At 37.3% G+C, this 13,029-nt stretch overlaps 1 protein-coding gene across 3 annotated transcripts in view; it reads left to right on the top strand.

Annotated features, from left to right (window-relative positions):
- ABCA12 (ATP binding cassette subfamily A member 12) overlaps window positions 1-11,473 on the top strand; it is a 281,717-nt gene extending 270,244 nt beyond the window's left edge. For all 3 annotated transcript variants that reach the window (XM_045481142.1, XM_045481141.1, XM_045481140.1), the window contains exons 48-53: window positions 481-615; window positions 2,514-2,617; window positions 4,168-4,260; window positions 5,334-5,439; window positions 8,153-8,290; window positions 10,280-11,473. In XM_045481142.1, the coding sequence (XP_045337098.1) occupies window positions 481-615; window positions 2,514-2,617; window positions 4,168-4,260; window positions 5,334-5,439; window positions 8,153-8,290; window positions 10,280-10,387 (684 nt within the window). In that variant the 3' untranslated portion in view covers window positions 10,388-11,473. The remainder of the gene's footprint in view (window positions 1-480; window positions 616-2,513; window positions 2,618-4,167; window positions 4,261-5,333; window positions 5,440-8,152; window positions 8,291-10,279) is intronic.
- Window positions 11,474-13,029: the final 1,556 nt, after the last annotated feature.

The following is a 13,029-nucleotide window of genomic DNA, read 5'->3' as shown; positions in this document are numbered from 1 at the left end:
CTGCAGAAAGTACAATCTGCAATTGTAAACACACACACATACACAGGGGAAAATCTCATTTGAAAATGAGCCTCCACAGAATCATTTTCATCTCTTTAAATAATTTTCATTTGTAGGTGGACCTTTAGAAGTAAAAATAGGGCACCTGGGTGGCCCAGTCAGTTAAGCCTCCACTCTGGGTTTCGGGTCAGGTCATGATCTCCCACAGCTTCATGGGTTGGAGCCCTGCATCGGGTTCTGTGCTGGCAGCACGGAGCCTGCTTGGGATTCTCTCTCTCCCTCCCTCTCTGCCCTCCCCCACTCATGCTATCTGTGTCTCTCTCAAAATAAATAAGTAAACTTAAAAAATTAATTAAAAAAAAGTAAAAATAAAATCTATACTGGTTTAAATGTTTGAATTTTTTTCAGGTATGTATTTCTTCATTATAGAACTTTCTTTCATAAGCATCTTTTCCTCTAACTCCTGTTTTCCACCCACAGACTGTTCATAAACTCCTTAGGAGACTTCACCTGATGCCCTACAAGGACAGGGCTACCTCGCTGTGCAGTTACGGCACCAAAAGAAAATTATCCACCGCACTGGCCTTGATAGGGAAACCTTCCATTTTGCTGCTGGTAAGAAGACTGTTGTGGAAAAGGCTACTACATAATTAGAATCACATGTCCAATAGTATGTGCAACATGTTACTATCGTTGTTGCCATAAACCTTTGGTGAAGTCTCACAATGTGCTGGTTATTTTGCAAAACACTTTACATACGCTGTCTCCTTAAGGGAATTTATGTCAGCAAAGAGCTATGGCTCAGTCTGTTTCAGAAGAGACACTTGTCATGGGAACAGGAAGTAGCCAAACCAAATTCAGGATATGCTAATGAGTAAGTAAAGTTACAAAATATGGGAGAATTTGATTACCCATTATTGAAGAAATCTGTTCTGTTAGTAACTCGTCAGGTGAACCAACATATTTTCCAACTTCTACTAAAGAGGAGAGACACATTTTAGGGCAACATGTTGTGCTAAAATTTCATTTCCTCGTGACTTAAAAATACACGTTACCTAGTTTGGGATGTGATTGACAATATGACTTCCTATTCTGTTTGAATTTTTTGGACGCAAGAGATGCACTTCACATTTATAGTTCGGTTAGGAGCTGGAAAATTAAATTCGTCACCTGGAAATACAAAGTTCACGTAGAGGTGATGTGGCATCCTGCTTGCTCTTCGCACCAAACATTGTGGAGGTGTTTATTACCGAGAAATGAACTTGTCCTTATTTTGGAAGCTCCCCTTCATTCAAGGAGCTCCAAACTTCACAAGAGCTTTAACCATATGCAATACGAATTCAGTTACAAATCACCACGTTATTCTGGGGATTCAGTCAGACAGAGAACCAAATCATTTAAACTGCCCAGCGAGAGTGATACACAACCTACCTTTCTATAATACCAGAAGCTTATAGCACATTACCTCCCTGCCAATCGATGCTTATGGTGGAATTTTATTGTCTAAGTGTCCCCTAAATTGAACAAAACAATCCTTAGGCACCCCTGTGAAATAATGGATGTAAATTACTTTAAAACATTTAAAAGTGATATGCAAAGGTTATATATTAATGAGCTGAACTGAAATACAGGCTGTGAGAGAAAGCTATTATATTTTCTTCCATATGCATCGGCCGTCTATGCTATCATCTTCAAAAACAGGGGCAATGAGAAGATATCCTTTACTGTTTGCCCAAATCAATATCCATTCCTTTCTTTAGCCTCTTACTGTAAACACAAGCCTCAGATGATCCTATGTGGATGTTTTCCACTGCAAATTCATATTTTTAATTATTACCTAATCTTGACCTAGAACTTGCTAATTTAATCATCTCTTAGGATCTAGTATTCTTTGTTTAGGTCATTCATTTTTGTACATTTTGCATCTTAGGTCTGAACAATTTTTCGAAACATTTATTTTAAATATGATTTATATTTTCTACTTGACAATTTCTACAAATCTTATTTTAATTTCCCTAAAGAGTATTAAATTTCAATTAGTAGCATAGAATTTAAAATATACCTCACTCATATTAACTGGAAAATCAGGTTGTGTTCTCTGTGCGACACATGCCGTATTATTCCTCATGCCACAATTCTGCTATCAGGAGCAAGGTAGCAATCTTGTTGATGTAGCTTCAAATATACATGTGACAATGTAGTATTAAATGCAGAAACTCTGCTTTGTCAGTAATTGAACCGGATTTTTTTTTCCAAAGAAATATGAGACGAGTGTAAAGTAACAGGGTGTCAACTTCACTGAGGCACTTTTTAAACCAGATTGACAATTTTAAATGGTTAATTTTGAGCTTTCTGACAGCAGCAGAAAGAAACCTATTAAGTACAAAACAAGTTAGTCACAGGACTTGGCAAAGTGATTTCTGTTCTAGGCAAGTGAGACGCAGTGATTCATGTAAAGGACCTCATCGAATATTAATTAATTTGATAAATCTTCCCTGTAACTTTCTATTAAGGATGAGCCGAGCTCTGGGATGGACCCTAAGTCAAAACGGCACCTGTGGAGGATCATTTCAGAAGAAGTGCAGAGTAAATGTTCCGTCATCCTCACGTCTCACAGGTAAACTGAGGGGGGGGAACGCTGAAGTCATTGACAGCATTTTAGGATGAGAGATGGGAAGAGGTATTCCTATGTAATGTATATTAGTGATGAATTGCCACAACCAAATAAAGCATTTTGTGTTTATGGTCACAGGGGCGAGTCAGGCAGGTTTCATGTGAGAATCCAGCTCCTGTGGCCAGTAGGACAGTCTTTCTAAAAATAAATTTCTCTCGAATTGAGAGGGACTTATGACTCTCTTAATTTGACTAGGACTCTTTATTGCCTATCACATAAAGTTCAGCATCCTCGGGCACCTTTTGGGATGAGCACTGGGTGTTGTATGGAAACCAATTTGACAATAAATTTCATATATTTAAAATAAATAAATAAATAAATAAATAAATACATACAAACAAAAAAGTTCAACATCCTCAGCCGTAGTATACAAGGCCTTTTATTGTCTGGCTTCATCTAAATTTCCGGTTTATTTTTATTTTTTTTTCTCCTATGACACCCTCTCCTCTCAGTCAATCTGAATGACTAGTGGTTCCACATACACTCACTGCCTTCCTTATCACCACACCCTCTCTTTGGCTGTGCTTTCTACCTGAAACTGTCTTTTCACAAAATCAAAATTCTTTTTTTTTAATGTTTATTTATTTTGAGAGAAAGAAAGAGAGAGCACATGCATGAGTGGGAGAGGAGCAGAGGGAGAGGGAGAGAGAGAATCCCAAGTAGACTACATATTGTCAGCTTGGAGCCGGACGCGGGGCTCGATCCCACGACCCGTGAGATCATGCCCTGAGCTGAAATCAAGAGTCAGATGCCCAACTGACTGAGCCACCCAAGTGCCGCCAAAAATACAAATTCTAATCTCCCAGTCCTCCTCCATGAAATAGACCTTTCCAATCAAGGAAATAAAAATGCTGCTGAAGTGTTTTATCTGTGCCTTTTTTATAAGGTTAGCCATGTATTAAAGTGATCTCTTCCCTGCAATTCTCATAGTAGGAAAAGCTCTAGATTAGTTTATAATTAAGAGACTTTTTCATATTCTAGCTATGCCCCATACACTATGTGTTCTGAAACCAGTCTTTTCATTACCATTCACTTTTGTAGGAAGTGGAGAGGATCTCTACCAGTTAACACAGTTCTAGAAATGAGAGATTATATAATCAAGTATAGGTTAACTAGTTATAAATAAAAAAGCATAAAAGTCAACTGAATATGGAATATGAAACATCATGAAAAAAGCTCAGGATTATTTTGGAAACATTTCTCAGGAAATGTAGGTCTTGAGCCTAAGCTTAAAAGAGGTTGAAAGAAATGCTGCATTTGATGAGAGGGCATTCCAGGTGAGAGAGATAGCTTGAAGCTGGAGAATAAAGAGTAATAAACCCTATGTGAAGACATTTAATTTATATTTTAAAATGTATTTTGTGTGTCCTTCAAGGGAAAAGACATCTTAAGGAACTAAAATAGTATTTCCAAGGTGCCATAATGAAACAGCTCAGCTTATGCTTATGAGCACTTTTCTGTGCCCAGAATTCTGATGTGAATCTGTCTTTCAGCATGGAAGAATGTGAGGCTCTCTGTACCAGGTTGGCCATTATGGTGAATGGAAGGTTCCAGTGCATTGGATCTTTGCAGCATATAAAGAGCAGGTGAAGAACAATGGCATTGTTTGACATTTGATGTGGGGAAGTGCATCTAACAGTACTGTCCTTACTCTGTAGGATTACTCAGCAGCCTATCCTGTAATGAGTAGTAAAACTGGAAAGAAAAAGTTGATCATCAGTTCACCTTAAAGTTAAATTATCTTACCGAAGGTCTTAAAATTATCTTACTTAGGTCTTAAAAACAACTACGACAAAAATAACTCTCAGAAGGCAGTTTCTAAGAGTTCACTCAAGAAGAAATTAGACCTTCCCAAGTACATGAAGGCATAGATTTTTATCTAACGTGTTCATTTTCCATTTGCACAGGCTTTCAGTAAACTATTTGACATTTTTACTGCATTCAAAACCTTTTAATCAAGAATACACTGGGGAAACATGCATAAATATCATATGACCAAATTAAAATTAAATTAAAATTTTATATTTGCCAGAATGCATATGCACTTACACGTATTCATGTTAATCTCCAAACTTCAGGGTGTTAACTTTATAACTTTATTTGTACAACTTGGCTTTCTTATAAGATAGCATTAACCAAGGTAAGCAAAAAAGGGCAAAAGAGGCCATATACATTGTTCCCAGAGTCTGTTGTGACTTGTTTATAAAGTCTATATTTGGGCAAACAGTTAGCTAGCATATTGATTTATTATTCATTTTTAAAACTTCAATAACTTTAATCCTCACTTTTGACAGCAAATCTCCAAAGACTTGCCCTTTAAGACCTGTCTGCTTTAAATTAGAAAGTATTTAACCCCAGATATTGACATCAATTGCCAATTCATCCATGTCAAAGAAAGCCAAGATTTTATGTTTTCTTTCTAATGCAGCTTTTGTCCAAGGAGTGTGACTTTGGATAGTGGTAGAACTAAATAAAAAATAATGGCAGTACACTATTTCCAGTTGCAACATACCCTGAACTTTTATGGCAAAATGACAGTCTTTATATAAGTAAAGGGGCTATCATGGTCAGCTTGGGTCCTGTTTCATTACCTAGAATTCCAGGGGAGCTATTTCAGCGAAATGTAACTCATATCACATTCTACACTTTTTCTTTCTAGGTTTGGAAGAGGATTTACTGTCAAGGTTCACTTGAAGAATACCAAAGTGAGCATGGAGGGCCTCACAAGGTTTATGCAACTGCACTTTCCAAAAACATACTTAAAAGTAAGTAAGAAATTGTCCTACCTCTTAGTCTTGACTGGTTTTGGTAGTCATAATCTCATGCGGATGTTTGCCATTTTTAAGTTGACTGTGGCTTTACTATTAATACACTTATTAGTTCAAGATACATAAGACACTCTGAAACATATTTACTATGAACAAATAGAATCCTCAAATTCATTATATAATTTTGTAGCTATTTAAAAGTAATGTAGTCCTGGGGCAACTGGCTGGCTCATTCTGTGGAGCATGTCACTCTTGATCTCAGGGTTATTACTTCAAGCCCCACATTGGGTGTAGACAGCTTGCATTAACGTAAGCGCATACATACATACATAAAATGTAGTCCATATATATATATATATATATATATATATATATATATATATATCTTCATTTATTTGTTCCTCACAGAGGCTTTATGACCCTACTATTAGTTTTTAAGTTGTATACACAGAGTTTACTACTTATATATGTTAAGGGACTGAGGGAAGACAGATATTATATGACCAAGAACATTTCTTCTTAGAAAAAAAAAAAAATTACAAAGTTCCAGAATGTCACAGCTGGAAAAGATTATCTTCTTTGTTCCTCTCATTTGGAAAATAAGCCCACAATGATTTGAACTGCTTGGAAATCAAGTTCTTAAGTCCCACACTAGTTGAAACATTATTCAATTAATCTCATGTTATATATACATACCCACAGGATGGACAGGCACAGATATATGTGTATGTATCTCATATAGTACATATTTAAATAAATGCACATGACAAAACAGCTATCCTTATAACATCTTTGATGTGTAGGTAGTTTGTACAAGATGTAGTTATAGCCACTGTTTTTAATAGAAATCAGGTGTGTAAAGGTGGAAAGAAATGGTGAAAGATGGGCCAAAATCCAGCTCTCCCTGTGTGACTTCCAGCAAGACATTTGAAGTCTCTGAACCTCATTTTTCTCCTTTGTGAAATAGGCATAATGACATCTACTTCACAAAATTGGTGCGAGAAATAAATGATAAAATGTGCACAAAGCTACTTCATAAACTATAAGGCACCATAGTAATGTGACATGATTGTAGATAGTAAAATAGAGTGCATTTTTTAAAATAATTCTTTATCTCTATAAAATATCTTTGCCTGGACCTCCCGAACCTTGGCTAACTTCTTCAGGAAACAATGGCTTTTACGATTCTTATCAAAGTCTATTTTCAACCATCTAAATTAAAATCAAATTTAAAAATTAAAGGACACTTTGCACAAATCACGTTGGTCATAGTGTTTTTCCTTTTGGTGAATTTCTGAGTTGAAATCTGTGTTTATTCACTGAGTGATGAGATTACATTCACCCTGGTCTGTTCCTTGTGGGGCCAGGGCTACAAAAAGCAAATGCAGTGATCACAAAAGTCTCATTTCTTTCTAAACAGACCATTCTTTTTGAGTATGTGGTGGTTTCTAGATCTCTAGAAGGGAAATAGCAAAAGCAACATTTTGGGAATAAAAATAAGTAAGATAGCCTGATTGTGGTAACAGGCGTGATGCATGCACAGGTTAATAAGAGGGGGTAGGCAGTGAGCACAGGAGTGAGAAGAGGAGGGGTTTCCAGTAACATGTCTTGAATACCAGGTGAAATACACAGTGATGATCCATATAGGTTGCAGGGGTAGATTCTTGATCAAATAGTGCTTAGGAAAGATTATCCTAGCTGCTTTGTGCCAGAATGTATGAATGTATGCAGTTTCCAGGCCACAGAAGAGGCTGTAACAGTTGCTTAGATATGGAGTGGGGAACATCAAGTTAATAACATTGATGGTGCAAATAGAGAGGAAAGGTTTAAATTTAAGAGTCATTGTAGAGGAAAAATAAAAATGATATGCTAACTATTAAATATGTAGAAAAGCAAAATGTTAAAGATGCTCCAAGAAAACAAGAATAGATTATAAGTAGATGGTGATACTATGGACTAATGAAGAAATTGAAAAGAATTTCCAGGTGAGTTAAGAAAGAATGTGGCATATTTGAAAGAGATTTTTCATATGCAATGCTTTTGAAATCTAGCATCTTCAGCCAATATAAATTGAAGTTAATCCACAGCCTTTTAGAACAATTCTAACATTATAACAAAACAAAACAAAAAAATTCTAAACGTGATCCCTGAAAAAAGCCTTAATGTGAGCTGAGCATAATCTGACCTCTAATATACCATTTCATAGAGCACCTAGGTGGCTCAGTCGGTTAAGCATCCGACCTTGGCTCAGGTCGTGATCTCACGGTTAATGGGTTCAAGCCCTGTGTTGGACTCTGTGCTGACAGTTTGGAGCCTGGAGCCTGCTTCAGATTCTGTGTCTCCCTCTCTCTCTGCTCCTCCCTGGCTCGCACTCTGTCTCTCAAAAATAAACAAACGTTAAAAAAATATTTAAAATACCATTTCACAGTATTTTTTCTAGGCAAGACTATGATGACTTTATAAGTGCATAGGAATGTAGACTACTTTGGAATATTCATTAGGTTTGTAATTTGTTTCCTCTTTGACATTCATAAAACTTTTCATCTCTTTGCAGGTTGTTAGTTTCAAAATACAGCCATCACTTTATACTGTTGCATCATTGTCGATGGAATGCATTTCAGTATTTTCCTTAGCTCTTGGTCAAGTTATGTCTAGTCAACTCAGTATGACCTGACATTGCAGAATAAATTGTTTCCCTCGGTTTCCACAGGATCAGCACCTCAGCATGCTAGAATACCATGTGCCTGTCACGGCAGGAGGAGTGGCAAACATTTTTGATCTGCTAGAAACCAACAAGACTGCTTTAAATATCACAAATTTCTTAGTGAGTCAAACAACCCTGGAAGAGGTAAGCTGGATACCACTATCCGAGTGCATAATGTCACATAGTAATTATTACACATTCTGGTTATTTCTTTTTAATACCATTCAGTTTGTTTTTAATTGAAGCAATATCTAAGCTTACACCTGAAAAACTTAGCTTAATTTATTTCTTTTTTAAAAAATGTTTATCTTTTAGAGAGAAAGAAAGAGAGATGGCACGAGTCGGGGAGTGGTAGAGAGAAGGGAACAGAATCCCAAGCAGGCTCCGTACCATCAGCACAGAGACCCACATGGGCCTCGATCCCACCACAGTGAGATCATGACCTGAGCCGAAATCTAGAGTCAGATGCTTAACTGACTGAGCCACCCAGGCACCCCAGCTTAATTTAACTCTACCTACTTTTTGGGATGTTCAAAAGAAGTGTGAAAAGCATGAACTATTTTTTAATGGAGAAAAGAAGACGTTTCCTTACTATAAGACACTTATATCCATTAGGTTATATGAATATGTAAAGCAACAAAGTGTTATTTTCACCTATAAAACAAATAGATGTTAACACTTTCCTTACTTTATCCTTGATAAGTTTCTGTCTTTTTCCCCCTTTTCAGTAGGTTTCTTAAATAACATTTCTATTGACTGGCTTCCGGGATTAGCACAGCATAAAGAGAATTTGGTATCAGACCTTTAGATCTGCTAGAATCATGCAACCAAAGTGGTAAATGCAGAATTTTTTGTTTTACTCATATCATCTCTTAATTTCTTTGTATTCAGTAACTAGAGCCTTTGTGGTCATTCTTCACCATCTCTGTGTGGTGTTAATTTCGTACAGCTCTACCAAGCTGATATATAGAACAGTTCATTGCATCTACTGTCACAACGGGTCTGAACATTAAGCCTCAGGGGCCTCAGAGTGTTGCATTTTATGGAAAATTTTTTATGGGGCCTTCAGGAAATTATGGCTTTACTGACCCAGAAAATTTAGCCTTTGACTTATAATCAACTACCATGACCATGTCAGACACAAAATATCAATAGTTTCTGGAGGAATCTATGACTAACAGACTTAATGATTTTAAACCAAGTAATAAAAGTCTGCCTGTTAAATAACTGGCTTACTAGGGCACCTGAGTGGCCCAGTCAGTTAAGCGTCTGACTTCAGCTCAGGTCATGATCTCACAGTTCTGAGTTCGAGCCCTGCGTCCAGCTCTGTGCTGACATTTCAGAGCCTGGAGCCTGCTTCAGATTCTGTGTCTCCCTCTCTCTCTCTGCCCCTCCCCCTGCTCATGCTCTGCCTCTCAAAAATAAACAAACGTTTAAAAAAAATTAAATAGGGGCGCCTGGGTGGCGCAGTCGGTTAAGCGTCCGACTTCAGCCAGGTCACGATCTCGCGGTCCGTGAGTTCGAGCCCCGCGTCAGGCTATGGGCTGATGGCTCAGAGCCTGGAGCCTGTTTCCGATTCTGTGTCTCCCTCTCTCTCTGCCCCTCCCCCGTTCATGCTTTGTCTCTCTCTGTCCCAAAAATAAATAAACGTTGAAAAAAATTTAAAAAAAAAAAAAAAAAAATTAAATAACTGGCTTACTGAACATAAAGTTAATGTGGGCTTTCCTTACAAATTTTGTTTTAGTATATTAACCCTTGAAACTAGTGAAATTTCTCTCAACATCATCTCATAAACATTTGGTAATGGTTTGGCTTGGGTTCCTGTATTATTCTTGATAGAGATGTTAATGTAGATCATATAAATACAGATATGTGGTTATAGATACTCAACTATAGCTTTAGATTTATATTATGATTATAGTTGTAGATATGGGTTTTATTTTCAAAGCCCAGTTAAATTTGAGTATGTAAAAGGACTACTAGTGAGAGTGTATATATATGTGTGGACATGTCCCTATACTATCTAGTTTTCTTATTTTCTCTTTCACTCTGTGTGTGTGTGTGTGTGCATTAACCTTATTTCTTCCTTTGGCTTACCAAGCAGTAATGGCTTTATTTCCCTTGAAAAATCAGGTTTTCATCAACTTTGCCAAAGATCAAAAGTCCTATGAAAGTGCTGATGCCAGTAGCCAAGGCTCCACCATAAGTGTTGACTCCCAGGATGACCGGATGGAATCTTAGTACCTCCAGCAAAGCCAATCTCAGCAAGTGGCCTGTGGCTTCCTTTTAAGGAAGAGCCGCCAAAGATATTGCTTCCTCAAACTATCTTAATTTTAAAGTATTATACTGTGTGGAAGGTACAATTGTGTAAGACTAGCAAGTAACTGTAAATGGAAAGGTGGTTTTTTGTTTTTTGTTTGTGTTTTGTTTTTTTTTTTTAAGGTCAGTGAATGTTATTGCTACTGAAATGAATTCTGGAACACTCAGTACTGTGAGCGTGCTAATGTATGTGTTGGCGATGACTACGCAAGGTGAAACCGCTTGAAGATAAACGTCTTAATTTATTACTTTCAATAAAAAGCTGAAAAAGTGTGGTTATTACTAGGTGAAAAGTAAGAATGGAGCAGAAGGGTAAGATAGTTTGGGGTAGGTAGAATTGAGAGAACAAACAAAATAATTTATTTCCAGAAAATAACAGAATGAGAATCATCATTGGATACAGATTAATATTGGCAGTAAGCAGTGGGCACAATGTCTGCAAGGTATGTACGTCATTTTCAGTGCCTATAAATATGTGGGGGTATACTGAACCCCAGAAAAGTGCCTTTCCACAAGAATGCCATAGGAGGGCAGTTTACCCTGGTGGTAAACAGAACTCAGATTTATTCCTGCTGGTCCTTAACAATACTTAAGGCACTGGGCAGAGGAAGAAGCTACTTGTTCTGCAGGGGAAATGGGTGTGTCAGCTGAACAGACGCAAATCCTAGAAACTGATAGAAAATTCATGTGCTGCTGGCAGGCAACATTTTTTTAAGCTCTTACGGAAACCCTCATATTGTGGGTCTCTCTGCAGGAAACATTCCTGTGGAGAGAAAATGAATGTGGAGATAATTTTCAGCTAATCACCCGGGCTGACCCAGAATCATGCATATGGCTATATAGGATAGACTTCATAATAATGCCAAATTATATAGCCCTCGGGGAAGGTGTTTTATGTAACAGTTGTGTGTGTGTGTGTGTGTGTGTGTGTGTGTGTGTACGTGTGTGCGTACACATTTGCCAGCTTTGGCACAATTGTATCGGTTTCAAAAACCAATAAACTCAAAGTTAAAAAAAAATTTCATGAAGCCATTTCATTTGTTAGGGAAGATTCTGGAAGCTAAAAATTGGAGTCATGTGGCCTACAAGGTCCCACGTGATCAGTCCATGCTTACCTCTCCACCTTCATCCCTTTCTTTCTCTTCTTCTTCTTTAGGGTATAGCCATGCTGGCCTCTTTTCAGTTTTTCCAATGCACCAAACTCTTTCCCATCTCCAGACCCCCTACTCTAAATGCTCTTCCCTCCTCCTTGTTGCTAGACTATGCTAATAGTCTTCAGAAATGCTATTCTTTCTCAGAGAAGCTTTCCTTTTCTACTTCCTCAGTTTAAATCCAGTCCCTCTGTTTTAATACTGTACTTTATTATACTTCCTACTTTTCTGTCAGAGCATGCATCCTAATTTGTAATATGCCCAGACTAAAAATACACATCTTAACAGATGGCAACAGAATTTCTCTTAGGATAGAAAAACACTGTATTGAGTATAATATATACATAAGCCTTTTGGAGTAGAAGTTGTAACTCTGAGAACATGGATATCTTCAGAAGCCCCAATGACAAAAAAAGGTGGTCAGGCTCCATGAAAGAATAAAAGGATTTGTTTATTGTTCATTGTGTTTGTTATTGTGGTGATGGCAGTTGGTCGGTTAGCTGGTTGGTTGCTTCTGAGCAATGGTAGGAAGGGAAGCAAAGGGCAAAGAAAGGAGTGGAGGAAGGAGAAAGCAGGGAAAGCTGAGTCTTAAAGAGATGAAAGTCCAGTGAGAAGGTGAAGTGATAGAATGGGCTTTTAAAACCATGAATATCCAAATAATGTTTTCACATTCATTTGCTGTACAAACCATGCTACAGACTCTCCTCATGACTCCTAAATCTTCATTAAAGTCAGCCACACTTACAAATAGAGGTCTGGTAAAAACTGAGGATAGGATGGGTTGATGTCCTCTTGGAAAGAGGTGCAGAACAGAATCCAACAATACATTAGAAAAAACATTCACCACTATCAAGTGGGATTTATTGTATGGATGCAAGGGTGGTTCAATATTCACAAATCAATTAACATGATATATCAATAAGAGAAAGGATAAAGACCATATGATAATTTCAATAGATGCAGAAAAAGCATTTGATAAAGTACAACATCCATTCATGATAAAAGCTCTCAACAAGGTAGGTTTAGAGGCAACATACCTCAACATAATAAAAGCTATGAAAACCCCACTGTGAACATCATCCTCAATGGGGAAAAACTAAGAGCTTTCCTCTGAAAGTCATGAAGAAGTCAAGGATGTCCACTGTCAGCACTTTTATTCAACATAGTACTAGAAGTCCTAGCCACAGCAATCAGGCAGCAAAAAGAAATAAAAGCATGCAAATTGGTAAGGAAGAAGTAAAACTTTGCAGATAACGTGATACTATATACATAGAAAACCTGACAGACTCCACCCCAAAACTACTAGAACTGATAAATGAATTCAGTAAAGTATATAATACAAAATCAATGTGTAGAAACTTATTGCATGTCTATACACTAATAATAAAGCAGTAGAAAGAGAAATTAAAACAA

The sequence above is a fragment of the Leopardus geoffroyi genome, chromosome C1 (genome assembly GCF_018350155.1).
Source record: "Leopardus geoffroyi isolate Oge1 chromosome C1, O.geoffroyi_Oge1_pat1.0, whole genome shotgun sequence".
Classification (NCBI taxonomy): domain Eukaryota; kingdom Metazoa; phylum Chordata; class Mammalia; order Carnivora; family Felidae; genus Leopardus; species Leopardus geoffroyi.
The sequence above is the reverse complement of the archived record's forward strand: the minus strand, read 5'-3'. Positions and strand labels throughout refer to the sequence as shown.